The sequence below is a fragment of the Pagrus major genome, chromosome 10 (assembly GCF_040436345.1).
Source record: "Pagrus major chromosome 10, Pma_NU_1.0".
Classification (NCBI taxonomy): domain Eukaryota; kingdom Metazoa; phylum Chordata; class Actinopteri; order Spariformes; family Sparidae; genus Pagrus; species Pagrus major.
The window spans coordinates 19,187,060-19,201,969 of record NC_133224.1 but is presented as its reverse complement, the minus strand read 5'-3'; the positions used below and the strand labels follow the sequence as shown (position 1 = coordinate 19,201,969).

The 14,910-nt window shown below is 41.9% G+C and overlaps 2 protein-coding genes across 2 annotated transcripts; one reads left to right on the top strand and one right to left on the bottom strand.

Moving 5' to 3' along the window:
- Nucleotides 1–331: 331 nt before the first annotated feature.
- cldn7a (claudin 7a) lies at nucleotides 332–9,007 on the top strand. Its single transcript, XM_073475146.1, has 4 exons — nucleotides 332–681; nucleotides 4,503–4,667; nucleotides 6,186–6,270; nucleotides 7,858–9,007. The coding sequence occupies exons 1-4, from the start codon at nucleotides 459–461 to the stop codon at nucleotides 8,024–8,026; spliced, it is 642 nt and encodes a 213-aa protein (XP_073331247.1). The 5' UTR covers nucleotides 332–458; the 3' UTR covers nucleotides 8,027–9,007.
- A 1,399-nt stretch (nucleotides 9,008–10,406) lies between these two features.
- On the bottom strand, nucleotides 10,407–14,453 carry LOC141004013 (uncharacterized). The gene is made up of 3 exons (XM_073475515.1): nucleotides 14,342–14,453; nucleotides 13,675–14,015; nucleotides 10,407–12,068 (listed from the first exon to the last, which is right to left on the bottom strand). Exons 2-3 carry the CDS (start codon nucleotides 13,853–13,855, stop codon nucleotides 11,989–11,991), a joined length of 261 nt encoding a protein of 86 aa, XP_073331616.1. The 5' UTR covers nucleotides 13,856–14,015; nucleotides 14,342–14,453; the 3' UTR covers nucleotides 10,407–11,988.
- Nucleotides 14,454–14,910: the final 457 nt, after the last annotated feature.

The window sequence follows — 14,910 nt, the reverse complement described above, 5'->3', positions numbered from 1 at the left end:
TTTCACTCAACCTGACTTCACCATTGCATTTAAAACTAATATTAAACCAGCCATGCAGATGTATAAAGTGGGTTTAGTCAGTGATTGTGTGATAATGGCGCCAGTGAAGTGTGTGTCCCGGCTGAAAAGGTTATAAATGATAAAGAGATGAGGTGTGTACACTGGAGAGACGACCTGTTGCTTCACTCTGAACATTTCCCAGCAGCTACTCCCACAGAGCATCACATCTCCATGCACCAGCGGGCACGATAATTACGCACCCACTTCACACCATCACACACACCTCGGATGCCCCCACACGACTCAAGACCCCCGGTACACAACTCATGAACACAACCAGCGGCTCATTCACTTCAGATCCTAACAGAAACATCTGGAGCTTTACAGTCTGAGGAAGAGGAGGAGGACAGGAACGCAGACACTGAAGTTGACGCAGAGAAGGAGACTTTTTGGAAGCGATGGCCAACTCCGGGATTCAGCTGTTGGGATTCTTCCTGTCTCTAATCGGCATCGCCGGGCTGATCATCGGGACTATCCTGCCGCAGTGGAAGATGTCGGCGTACATCGGGGACAACATCATCACAGCTGTAGCCATGTACCAGGGGCTGTGGATGTCATGCGCCTTCCAGAGCACCGGACAGCTCCAGTGCAAAATCTACGACTCCATCCTGCAGCTCGACAGTGAGTAGAGTGCTGGAATGTAACGAAGTAGATCAAGTACTTTACTTGAGTATTTCCATGTTATGCTCTTTTGTACTTCTACTCACATTTTGGAGGCAGATGTTGTATTTTTTTTCAGCCATGCAGGCTTATCTGGCTGCTTTGTACATTTAAATTATATATATATATATATTTAAAAAAAACATTGAAGCAACATTAGGTAAATATTTTACCTCACAATAAAAACTTTAAAATCATTTTGATGGTACACTGACTTGTAATAAGGTGATTGGTGTCTCTGTCAGTCCAACTCCACACCCTAGTTGACTGTATTTGCAGTATGCAGTGGCAGACTGAGGATGTTTGAGGGCCAGGGGCCAGGAAAGAAAGAGGGGCCCCAGCTGTATGTGGGGGGGCACCAGTGCGCAGAAAGTGGTGATATGTGTGTGTTTGTGTCTGTGTTTTATGTTGTTTTCTGATGTGCAGATAGCTTAACCTGTTGCTAAATGAACCCGCTAACTGCTGCCACCTGTAGCTGCCGTTAGCTAGTTAGCTCATCCGACCTTGCACCTGATAATATTGTTGCAGAAACCTGGGATTTGTGTTCACGACAGTGGTGTTGAGCTCAGAAACTCAAGCCAAATGGCACTCAATACATATTCCTACAAAGTGTTGCTTTAAAATGATCTACACCTGAATGCATCACTAATTATAATCCAGTACTGTAATAGATATGCTTATGGAATGGGTCATTCTGTATAATCAGTGCTCTTACTTTTAGGACTTTAGATCTATTTTGATGTTAATACTTTTATACTTTTACTCAGTGATGGAATGTAACTAAGTACATTTACTCAAGTACTGTACTCGAGTGCAATTTTGAGGAAATTAAACTTTACTTGAGCATTTGTATTCTACTGCTGCTTTATACTTCCACTCCACTAGATTTTGAATGCACAAATGGTTTTTACTCCACTACATTTATTAAATAACTTTAGTTACTAGTTACTTTGTTGACTGTATGCTGCGTCAGTACCAACACAGTGCATTAGTAATTTTAATTATTTTATTGGCAATCACATTTGAAAAAAACAAAATACACAGATTCTGATAATCAAAAAAAAAAAGCGGAATATCTGATGCAATAATTATTTAAGTATGAAGTATATACATACACATAAATATATATAGCCTAAAATGTACTTTTTCTTGTACTTTTGATACTTAAGTATGTTCAATACCAAATACTTTAAGACTTTTAATCAAATACTATTTATGAGTGACTCGTGGGTACTTTTACAACACTACTCTTACTTAAGTAGTTTCTTGAATGCAGTACTTTAAAGTCTAGCTGTATTTCTACACTTAAGTATTGCTAATCTTATTCTAAAATATATGAACAATTGTTCAACCGCTGCCAGCAGCTGACACTAACTGAAACTCACTCCATCAGAGCAGCAGGTTGATCCTCACACAGTCTCTTATGCATGACTCCAGCTCCACCACCTGTACACCCACCTGCTCCACCTGAGTGAAGGACCACACTGTTACCACTGATTAAGTTTGTCACCTCGGGGTATACCCTGCTCATCACACTGTAATTACTAACCGCATGGACACACACACACACACTGATACACCGATCACACTGTAATCTGTCACTACAGCAGGACGTTGGCTTCTTCCTCAGAAGTTTGAAAGAAATTATTCTCTGCCCCTTAAAGTATTCCTCAGAAACCTCACCCACACATTGACCAATTCTGGGAAACCCTCCCACCACAACTCCCAACATTTCCAAAGAACTCACACTTGGACACACACAGCACACATACAGCAGGTGCTGCCTTATCTAAGTTAAGTAATCCAGTCTTGGATGAGGGACATCTTCAACACTGACTAATTTTCATAAGCATAGATAACTCCAACATCTGTGTGACTTCATAGACTCCATGCCATTCTCTATTTCACTATGAAATACTTGTTGCAGTTGGTCCTTGTTACTAATTATGTTGCCGAAGTAATCTTGATAGGAAGGGTGACCATGGTAACTCCACTGCTGCAGCTCAGGCATCTGAACAATCTGCTGAACATCTCTAGACTCCAAACACACAGACTTCAAAACTTCTCTCATGCAGAAACGAAACTGATTCATGGGTATTTAGTCACGATTCTCTGAATACACGACTCAATTTCACTTTTGATTTTAAAGGTCAGGTTTCGACTCGGACAGTGTGCCATTGTTCGACTATTGCGTCTGGATTTGTAAAGAACGACAGATCACTGGTTTTATGCCCTGACAAGTGTCATTTACATTTTTCAGAAAGAGGACTTCACAGCAACTGATTGATTTCCCCTGATAACTTTTTGCAGGTTTTTGCACAATCGTGAACTCCTACTGGTTTTCAAGCAACAATATCTAACTCTGTGGAGAATGATGGTTGATTCGTGTTGAGTCTCATCCAAAGGTAATCAGGTACTGACACCAATCCAAATCGTCAGTGTTTGACGATCTGGGGATGAGACTTAACACGGATCAACTATCTTTCTTCAGAATTGCTTTAAAAAGTTACATAGTGTTGCTTTAACACTTTGGGATTGTTGCAAACAGCACCTGAGATGTCAGGAGAAGCAGCAGGGCTTCACCTTTGAAGCCAGTTATGATTCATCTCTTATTTTCTTTGTTAATTTTGACTGAAAAGCGAGAATCATAGGCTGATATACCTGACAGCATGTATTTTCTTTTCTTCGGACACCTAATTTACATGCTAGCTACTGTATTGTGGTCACTGCATTTTATCCAGTCGGCCCACCCTCTGGCCTCAGACCGTCAGGGGCACCAAAGGCCTCATTCTCATCAGTTATATAATAATCTGAATAATCTGAATTTGTTTTGGAAGCGGAAAATGAAACGATAAGGTCACCAAGCGAGGGCTGTCTTGAATTATTACCTGTCTTGTCTACCTGTCTTTTAAAACACAAGTTCTCACCCATAATGGGGTCACAGGTTGGTTTCCAGGGTTAAGGTTATCCTATATAGCACGTGACACGAAAAAAAACAAAAAAAAAACACTATGACTGACGTATTTTTGACTGGTAACATATGTTACATATTTGGCATATACATCACTATATAATCCATCCTACAGCGATCATCATTTCCCATGTCTCACTATCTGTTAGAGTCAGTCTCTCCCTCTCTTTTGCATCCTCTCTCTCTCTCGACCGTCCCTCCCTCGAGGGTTTTGTTTGTTCAGGCAGGGCAGGGATGGCCTAGACTGGCACAGACTGGTTCTAGGTGGACAGACGAGGAGGGGGGGGGGTCACCCTGTGATAGGTTTATAGGCTGAGGGGTGGGGGTGGTGGGGGCACTGACAGATGAGGATCCTGACAGCAGTGCTTCAGCAGGCCTCCACCTCTCGCAGCAACAGATGGGAGGGAGACAGTGTAAAAGACAGAGTGTGTGTTGCTGGTGTGTGTTCATGTGTATCCCATGGTTTCTCTTCCAGGAAAAGCTCACATTAAAATGTCCTGACGGGCTAATGTGAATGTAATTCACAACCTCTGGACACACACATAAAGCCTCTCTGATAGGTGGAGGCCTGTTTATTAGTCACTCCTTATCATATCCCAGTTTGTGCTTCCATGCTTGCACTTTGTATATACAGTAGGATTTATTACTTGACTCTGTTGTATTTTTTTCCTACCTTTTTTTAACATACACTCCCACATTCCATTAAACAAAAGGCCATTTATTCACTGCTTCCCTGAACGGAACCAACATGCTTTTCCTGTTCTCCTCTCATACTTCATCATGTTTTTCTCTTCTCCCTGTCTGCCCTCAGGTTCGCTTCAGGCCACTCGTGCTTTGATGATAGTCGGCATCATCGTGTCCATAGCAGGTCTGGGCGTGGCCTGTATGGGGATGAAGTGCACCACCTGTGCAGGGAATGACAAGCTCCGCAAGTCCCGCATCGCCATGACAGGAGGCATCATCCTACTAGTGGGAGGTGAGGAGGATGCAAATGGTCCCTCAGATATTCAACCCATTAACAGTCCATGTAGTGTTGAAATGATGTGAAATAAACAATTTATTCAGATATGAACAACCAAGCAATAGGTGCATTATTTCGGATGCATGCTAGTTGTAATTAGACCTGGAAGTATTGCAATCAATATACATGAAAAAACAACATGATCCATTACTGTATGAATAAATACAATTATTGATGACAATTAATGTGAGTGAATATTGATCATATACAAATGGACGACAAATTAAAGCTTGTGTTCCACCACACTGCCAACTTAAAACTTTAATTTTAAGACTAAGAGTATACATCTATGCTAGCAGCTCTTTGAGGCTGTAGTTAGGCTACTTTGGGCTTTATGCTAATGTCAGCATGCTAACATGCTCACAATGACAATGCTAACATGCTGATGTTAAGCAGACATGTTCTTTACCATGTTCCCATCTCAGTTTAGGTTGTTAGCATGCTAACATTAGCTAATAAGCACTAAGCACACAGTACGTTTTGCAGGTAATAGTTCATAACATGCTATACAGAAAGTTAAGGGATCAGCAAAGTGTTTACAATTCATCCTGAGGGGGGCAGGAATGTGCATACCAAATGTCATGGCAGTCCGGCTAGTTGGTGACGAGAAAAGTAATAAAACTGTACTTTAAGTTCTCCTATTCAGCAAGCAGCATATAAACATTAAATAAATGGTTTAATGCCATAAAGTAGTTGTAAGCAGTTATAAGTCTTGTTTATTTTATCAACAATCACAACATGTCAATATTCTAATTACAACATACACTGCATGACACCACATCTGTTACAGTATAAAAATATGTCTTTAAAGGACAAATTCTAAGTGTTGATAAATAAATGGCCTTAAAGTTGCATACTACTACATTATAGTGTGTTATGAACTTTTATTAAATATGAGTATGCTGCTTATAAATGCTAATTTGATGGACTTATTTTTAGTCAGTAGGAATTATTCTCTGGGCACCATAGATATTTATACAATTTCTGCTGTATGCCTCTGATGAAATACCTCCAGCACAATATCACAATCTCAGAACCAGCTGACTCTTTGCTGACCACGTGGCATAGCTACTGTTTGGATTCTATGATAACCAACACAGCCCTGGTTACATAATATTTCATCAGAACCCACCCCAACTCCCGTCATCATCACATTTTTCCTTAGATCTTGTGCACATCATACGGTAAGTAGGAGGAGGTTTGATCCCCAGCCCAAGAAGCCTTCCTCCCACTCTTCTGCTCCAGCCCTCCAGAGGTCATTAGACTGAATCAGACCGGTTCTCTTGGCACTGATTCTAACGTAAGAGGTCTAACTGGCCCTGAAGAGAACAGACACACTAAGAGCTAATTGTGCTGGAGTCAATAGCTAGCCGCCTGGTGCCTGTAAAGGGGATAAAAGCATGTCTACCCTCTCAGGTTTTGATGATGTGCTGATGGACTAATTGATCTTTGTTGTTGTGTTTCCCCTCTCAGGGCTGTGTGCCATTGTAGCGTGTTCCTGGTTCGCTCATAATGTGATCCGGGCTTTCTATAATCCCTACACTCCTGTCAACACCAAGTGAGTAACCCAAAAACACATTGTGTTCAAGAGAAGCACTGGGATTAAAGGAATACTTTGACATGTTGGGATAAATTACTTGTTTGCTTGAATGTCAGGAGTTTGACAAGAAGTTCCACTCTCATATTTGTATCTTAAATATGAAGTTACAGTAAGCTTAGTTTAGCATGAACAGTGAAAACAGGGGGTAACAGCTAGCCTGGCTCGGTCCAGAGACAAAACCAGCACCTCTTGAGCTCACACATTAACACGTTATATCTTGTTTTTCATTCAAACAGCAAACTTAATTGTAATAACGACATGTTTCGGTTTATGGTTATGTACTGGATTATTTCTTTGCGTTTCCTGTTATGCTAAACTAACTGGCTGCGGCTTCATGTGTAAGAGAACAGATATGAGAATGGTATTGATCTTCTCATCTAAATCTCAGCAAGGGAGTGAATGAATTCATTTGTTTTGGGTGACTTTATACTGTGAATTACTTAAAGTACATATAAAGTACATTTCACAGGGAAATTATCCACTTTTTACTCCATTAAAGTGATCGCACACCAATAGCTAATGCTACTTTACACATTAGACTTAAAAAACACATGACATCTTAGAATATATGGTGCATTTGTATTGCTGTACATTTTGCTGATATTATCAGAAATGACTACATTTGAGTCATATTGCTGAGTGGAAAATAAATAAGTCCAGTTCATAAGCAATAAAACACCCTGAATCTGTCCAAAAGAATGAGGGGTTTGGCTGCTACTGTACAGTCTCCAGAAGCTAATAGAGGCTAATGTTAGCCAATGTTGTCAAATTTTAGAAAGGCCTGGATACTGCTGTAGCTGGTTTTATGTTTTTTGGAGTCTTCTGCAGTTAGTACTCTTACGTTAACATTCACCATTATCCCATAAATGACACACAGTGGCTGCAATTTAGCAGAAGTTACATAGCCTCGCTTTACTGTATGTAAAAGACCTGAGAACGTCTTCCACCAGTGCAGGTTTACATGTCTACAAGGTTTGGAGGGCAGTTTACTTTAAATTAAACTAATGAGATAGAAAAGTACCCTTTGTGTGTAACAGCAAAATGAAGAAATTAAAGGAAAAGTTCACCCAAAAAGATGAAAGTTCAGTCGTTGTCTGCTCACCCCCATGCAAAGTTTTGTGGTCCGCAAAACATTTATGGAGCTTCACAGCGAAACGGTGTTGCAGCATTCTCCTAAACAAGTGAAGTAGATGGAACTTGACAAAAAAATCCCATACAATGGCTCCATACAGCTTGTCTCAAGTCTTTGGAAGCCTCAAGATCCAAAATGAATTTGAAACAACACTATTAACATCCTTTTTTAAGCTGAAATCTGCACTGTGGTCACTAAGTTAAATGCATCAGTGCCCTCCCCGTCTGTGCACAGGCGATGGCACTCATGAGCTCTTTTTAAATTTCATTTCATTTTGGGATCTCTTAGCTTCCAGAGACTTGGATTATGCCAAATGAGCTGTATGTTTGGGTGAACTTTCCCTTTAACTTTGTAAGTGTAAAACCCCACTTCTACTTTGAAACAACTGGTCAACACCATCTTATCCGTTGCAGGTTTGAGTTTGGCGCCGCCATCTTCATCGCCTGGGGCGGCTCCCTCCTAGACGTCCTGGGCGGAGCCATGTTGGCCGCTTCCTGTCCACGAAAGAAACAAGTCTCCAAGTACCCGTCCAAGGCCGGCTCCCGGTCCGGTCCGCCGAGCAGCACTAAAGAATACGTTTAAGCTGCTTGGGGACTCCAACAGAAGCTGACGAAGACATCCCCCCTCTCCTCCTCCCCTTTTTGCCATCCCAGCGAAGAGTAATATTGAAGGTGTACAGGAAGTCGTGACTCATAGAGGCAAAGATTTACTGAAACGGGACTTTTGTGTTCTTTTTGTTCAGGCAGGCCTTTGATAACCCCTTGATTATCGTGAACGATGTCTCTCACCCCGTCCACACATTCCGCAATTGTTTACAAGTGATCTTCACAAATACATTATAATTAGATCCCCTGACTTAGTAGTGGAGGCCCCCGGGGTGTAACCTCTTCAATTGTAGCCTAAATGGTGGATTATAGCCAACGCTGGCACCTCCACGTTAGAACCAGCATCTATTAGCGTTTGCCGTGTAATTGAAAGTAATCAATTCCAGTTGCTGCGACTCAGGGGTCCTGTACAACAGAGAGACAGGCTGACAATACAGCGTCTTTAAATGAGCTGTTGGTGGGTCTAAAATAGACGTTACAGGGTGTGACTTCACACACAGGGATCAGTGTGTAGGGTGACCGCAGCACACAGGCCCTTCTTACTACAACGCTCACCACAGCTCCTGCAGCTCTTCATACCAGTCTGTTAAAACCCTGCTCACATATGAAATATCTTATTCTGTAGTCACCGTGCCATTATCGCTCTAATAGCTTCCATATCAGCCACTATGAGATTAAACCGCCTCTATTTATTCTGTCAGACGTAGGATGGCGTTCTCCGCTCCTGTGTAGATTTATATCGTCGGTAGTTCACTGTAGCTCTCAGAGGTTATACAGTTTTTTAAAGATGTTTTTATGCTCTGAACAGTGTGGGCTGTTTTTTTTTTTTTAAATGTCATAGTTTTATACACGTGGCTCATCTACTGTAGCAGATAATGGTGTAATAAAGAATGAATGAAGGAAAAACATTTTAACATGTCAAGCGATACTTCAATAATAAAAGATGTTGCAACATTGTCATTTGTTTGGTGGTCATAGAAGCTGATTATACATTGTTTCTCCATTGTTAGACACAAAGGGCAGGCGACACAAACACCAAAACCTGTTTATTCAAATCAAACATTTATTATCAAACTGAAAATAAAATGAACAAAATATTTTACCAATCCACTTAAATAATGTGTTTTGCTGATTGTTATTTCATTGAGATGTTTGAGCTTGGAGAGTTTGACACCAGAAACCGGCAGATCCGCAGGTGGTTAGCGTTAGCATGCTGCTATATCACAGCTGGAGAGTTTATTTCTGTATTTATATTCACTGAAGGCTTTCCTCTGTGGAAGAGATGTTTTCACTCTTTTCTCAACTGACTTCCATAAAAGTTTGATTTACCAACTGGCTCCGCTGCTGGTAGCGCTTCATCCTACTGATGATCTGATTGGTTCAATAGATGGTAATCGACAGATGATTCGTCCAATCACCTGCAAAGTGTCTGCCCTTTTCCAGATCCTTTCTATCGGCTTCTTTCCAGATGGCTCTGTGTAACAAACCATCTGGCACATCCACCAAAAGGTTTCTAGTATTAACACTATATTTATATATAATATACAGTAATATGTAATAACTTACACAAGTAAAGACACATTTCAGTGAAGTTAGATATGTATTTGTGTCTGGCAGTTGAACTTCTGAATTCTGGATTTTTCAATGAGGAAAGAGTAGATATTATTTTAAGTTCCCCAAACAAGGTAGTTGTATTTCTTTGTTGATAAACCACGTCAGACAGAGTATTATTCAAAGCACAGTTTTTTTAATATGTTTTTAAAACATGTCTGGAGGGGATCTTTATGCATCCTTATCTTTGCTGTAGTTTCCATTATGGTTATTCACACTATATTCTCCAAGGTTAGGCAGTTAAAAAGTGCTTTGCATGCTCCATCCTGCCTCGGCATAACTACTGTGATGTCCATAAACCTATTGCATTATTAAAAAACTCACTCTCTTCAAGAGGGAGAGATAACTGATGTTTTGGGATGAGCTTAGAGCCTCTCCTAAGAAGTGTTTACCACTTCTGCATCCCATCAATATTTACAATGTAGTTCATGTTGTCTGTACGCCTGCTTCAGGCAGCAGGTAACTAATCCGATTTGTCCCTTTACATGTGACTGTGTGCTGGTTGTAGCATGTACAACCTCTGCAATGAATGAGTCAACACAAGATTGGGAATAGTGACAGGAAAAAGACCGTGCTTTCCATGTGAAAGTTGCGTTTAAGTTACAAGACCTGTGTGACTAAAAATAAGCATTAAATATTATTTGAACGCATTTAAAGTTTTAGAACACAAATGGCAGAAATGCACCAAAGAAACTCTGAATACGTAGAATTAAAATGCAGCCAGTGAACACAAATAACCACAAAGATTCCACAAAGATTCATCTTTTATTTCCCGAGATGCATTAAGAAAAGTCGACCATTTTCCATGCAAATGGTAAACCACAGCCCAAACGTCAACCTCTGAGTCGGAGAGCGAGCCGGGTGATGCAGCGCTTCCATGACGCAAATAAAGTATAAAGTGAACTGGCAACAACTTCACAGCCAACTAAGTAACGTGACATCAGCATGAGCCTTTACGGACAATAATATGTCATTTCAAGGTCCGACGCAATCTTTAAAAACCCCCCAAAAAACACATGAGTGTGAAGATTGTCTCAGCGGTGAGCGCTCGTCATCGGCTGCTCGTTTTCCATGATCTCATACTGTAATTGTGATAACAAAAGGTCGACATTATCTTTAAATAGTTCAAAGACACTGTGGAGCCACCTGGGTGGAGCTTAACAAGCAGATAACATTAATACAAAGTAAGTGTTTTTTTCTTTAAGACATGTCCGCGGGCCGATCAGGATCCAATCTGACGTAGCGTTAGATTTCATTTGGCAATTTTTTTTCAAAGCGTTTAGAGCCGTACACGTCTTTAATCACAGTTTGTCTGGCCGACTGGGAAACCCAAACAAAACCCTCCGTAATCCTGTGGCTGTTTACCAAATATTAAAGCCGAGTCAGCAGCTCGAGCCAACAGTGAGCGAATCGGAAAACGCTGACTCAGCGTGGTCTAAAGAGCATAACGGTGGCGTGGCGTGGAAACACTACTACATAGCCCTTAATAAACAGGATACCAGTTACGTGTTGTTTTTGATGCTTTCAACAGACTCCATGCATAGAATTCTGCAACATGTCACTGCACATAACAGGCATTCCCACAAAAGTGCACCATTTGGAAAAAAAAACAAAACATAAAATAAAATCTCAGTTTCTAGACGACTGGAGCCATTTTCCAGTCAGGAACAAGTAAAAAACACGTAGAAGCCATTAACAACACAACAGAGTGTTTCTGTTTCTCTTTTTAAACAATAAATAATTAGCAGTAGTTTTTTTTACTGTAAATAGCGAGCTTTCATCCACTGGATAATAGTACACCACTTGCATCGGTGTGAGAGTAGAGAGTGATAGTCATTGCACAACCAAAGCTTAACATTTCACCTGTGTGGTACACATTAACTCACACAGACGGTCAGGAACCCTCACCGGAAAAACAGGCGGGTGAGAAGCTGCCTCTCATCTAACCATTAGCTCAGTGCAACTTTTTTAAGAAATGTAGCCCTTGTGAAGAAGAAGCTTTGAAAAATATATAGACACTCTCCCAAATCCTTCTCAAGTCCTGAAAGTCTACTACCTAACCGAGGTATAGAGTAGAGGGCCACGCAATACGATTCATTCACAGTCTGACCAAAGGTTAAGTTAAATAAACACTATGTACAATCGGAGCCTAGGCTTCAGCTGGCGCTAAACGAACCCTTTTTTTGTGCCTTGTTTGAGCCATCAGAAGCTTCAGTAGGACACTTGACGAGGCTCAAGGCCAAGATCGCTGACGGGGAAGTTTTGGCGTCCCGGAGGATTTTCTTTTCTTTTTTCTTTTTTTTCCTTTTTGGCACTTCTCGGTGAAGTTTAGGAGATAGGCGACAGGGATACAGGACACTGGCCGTTGTTGTTCATGATGTCGTCCAGGTCTTCGTCGTCCAAGTCCACTGGGGAGGAGAGGTCAAAGGTCAGGAGAGTGAAGAATACTCCAAAGATGCTAATACCAGATACTGCAGCTGAAATATGGCGGATTGTTCCTTTTACTGGAAGAATTCAACAGTTTCTCATTGGTTTAGCCCGGTGTCTTCCCTTGTTTCAAGTCTTTGTGTGAAGCTAAGCTAACTGGAACCTCAATCACACAGAGTAGCATGTAAAGTTAAAGGGTAAATTCACCCAAAAATGACAAGTTGAAGTTTCAAAGTTCACCAAACATTTCTGGAGCCTCACAGCAAAACTACTGTGCATTCTCCTGATCAACTGAAGTAGATGGGGACCAGAAAAACAGAAAATGGCTCCATACAGGTCGTCCATAATAATCCCAGCCTCCAGAAGCCCCGAGACCCCAAACTGATTTGAAAGGACATTATTTACACCCTTGATGTGAGGTCGAGTTTGTGCACCCACTTTAAAAGGTATGCGTGCTAACGCTTTTAGCTTAGCAGCTACATTGAAGATTTCTGATTTAAAAAGGGTTTATATAAAATCTTTTAAAATGAATTTGGGATCTCGAGGCTTCCGGAGACTTGGATTACGCCAAACGAGCTGGAGCCATTATGAGTATGGAGCCATTTTATGTTGTTTTTTTCAGTTGTTTTTTTACATTATAAAACAAGTCCCAATCTACTTCAGTTGTTTAGGAGAAGCTCCAGAAATGTTTTTGTGGACTACACAACGTTTTGGGTGAACTGAGCAAAGACTTGCTGTCATTTAGGGCTGCAACTATTGACTATGTTTTAAAAAACCCACATTATATTCACCAAACAGTATTAAAAAAAATAAAAATCCCAATCAAAATGATGTCCTCTTGCTCTCTGAGGACAGCCAGAGCATGGAGGTAACTGGAAGTTGTGTTTCTGTTGTGTGCATTCAGTATTTTTTATACAGTCTTGGAGGTTATGGTTCATTCTAACCTAATTACTGTGTGTTTCAGTATGGGATGGGATGTTGGGAGGGATTCTCATTTTTCTACAGCACAGACCATTAACAAATCTGCCTTTAGGACCCGTACATGAACACGCACTGCCTTTACATGAGGGGAAAACCCCTACATATATCATTGTTCAGAAGTTAAACTATTAATACACAGACATATTTGACTCTGCTGCTGGAGGGAAGTTTACTTTCATTTATCTGAGAATTAAGAATGTATCTCACTCTCTTGATTATCACTGTGAAGTCATATTCTCAGAAGCTTCCCCTAAATGTCTAATCTAAATGTAGGGCTTATTAACATGATGACTGATAATCTCTTGTTTTGAGAAGAAGAAAGTAGTTCCTGGTTTCAGAACAGAACTGAAACAATCTTCTGAGAAGAGACTTCAGACCTTTTGGCACTTCTCAGTTTCTCAGAGCTGGTCTGTGTCTATGCTCTGTCATGCGTTACTGTTATCATGTCAGTCTGACAGGTTAAGCTCATGTTCATGTGGGTGTGAGTGTCATCAGCTAAGTGTGATCACAGTGGCAGTAGGTGATATATAAGTTAGTAAGAACAGTGATGCAGCATTTTATGTGGATCCGGACGCACACGCTCTCTGACAGGTACCGTCCACTCACCTTTCTTGGTCCGACCGATCTGACCCAGCTTGGGTGCCCTCTGTCCGAGTCTCTGCGGGTTGTCCCCGCCTCCATGGCCGTTGACCTGCGGGTGTCCCGGGTTGTACTGTCCCGCCGGGCCGGGCTGCCGCGGCGGCCCGCTGGGCGGGATGAGCTCCGGGACACCTGAAGCTCCGTACATCTCTCAGAGGCGCCTTCTGCTGATCGGCCGCTAGATGTCCGCACAGCCCGGGCTTCGTGTCGAGTTGCAAAGCGTCTCACTTCCGCAATGGCATTCAACAATGAATGTATGAACAACACACGAGCAGGCAGAGGAAAACCAAAGAGAAAGTCCTCGCAGCCTGTGGAGGAAAGTAAACACGTCTGTCAGGAATAGCTGTGGTGCGTCAGAGAGCGGCCAGTGCGCACACACGCACACACAAACACCGGCACAAACACACGCTTCTCCGCTGTTTACACTGAAATAAGCGATGTCTTCTCGTGTGTTTTCCCACTAACAGGTGTAGCAAATGTCTTCCTGGACACTACAATAGCCGAGCGGCACCAGAACGCGCCCCTCGCTTCATCTCCTCACTGTAACAAACTGCTTTCCGCCCGCTTCTACAACACCAACCTCCACCGCTCGCTTCCTGTGTAATCCCGTTAAATATGAGAAATGTGAGCTCACCTCTTCCTCGCCGAGGCCGCAGCACAGAGCTGAATCCGGTAAAAGCGGCTTCTGAGAGCAGTGTTGTTGTTTATCAGCGCTCTCTCTCTCCCTCTCTCTCCCTCTCTCTCTTGGCACAACACCGAGGAAGCGTCGATTTAAAGGGCCCTCTCGACGATTTCTCGGCCTTGGGGATTTCCTCGCATTGTGTCTTGACTCATAGCGGCGTGTGCACGTCACCGTGCGGTCGATGCGAGGGACAGTGCTGACACTTCGGATTATACAGTGGAGGAGTGCCAAAGTTTCGAGGCTCGCCCCTGCGTAATTACGCACCTTCGGTAATGAGAGAGTGACTCAGGCGCCAGCCAATGACAGCCGCCGCTCAATAATACCCCGCACATAACACATGTAATGCTGTAAGTCAGTTCAGGGAAGTGAGGCTCTGTGGTGCTTAAAGAAAAAATACATCTGTTACATAAAACCATTTAAAGAGTGAAGATAAATCACCTCTTCACAGAAACACTAAACATTTCCAAGCTTTTTCTAAACGGTTCAGTGCTTCAGTGAATTATTGACGACATTGTTTGCTC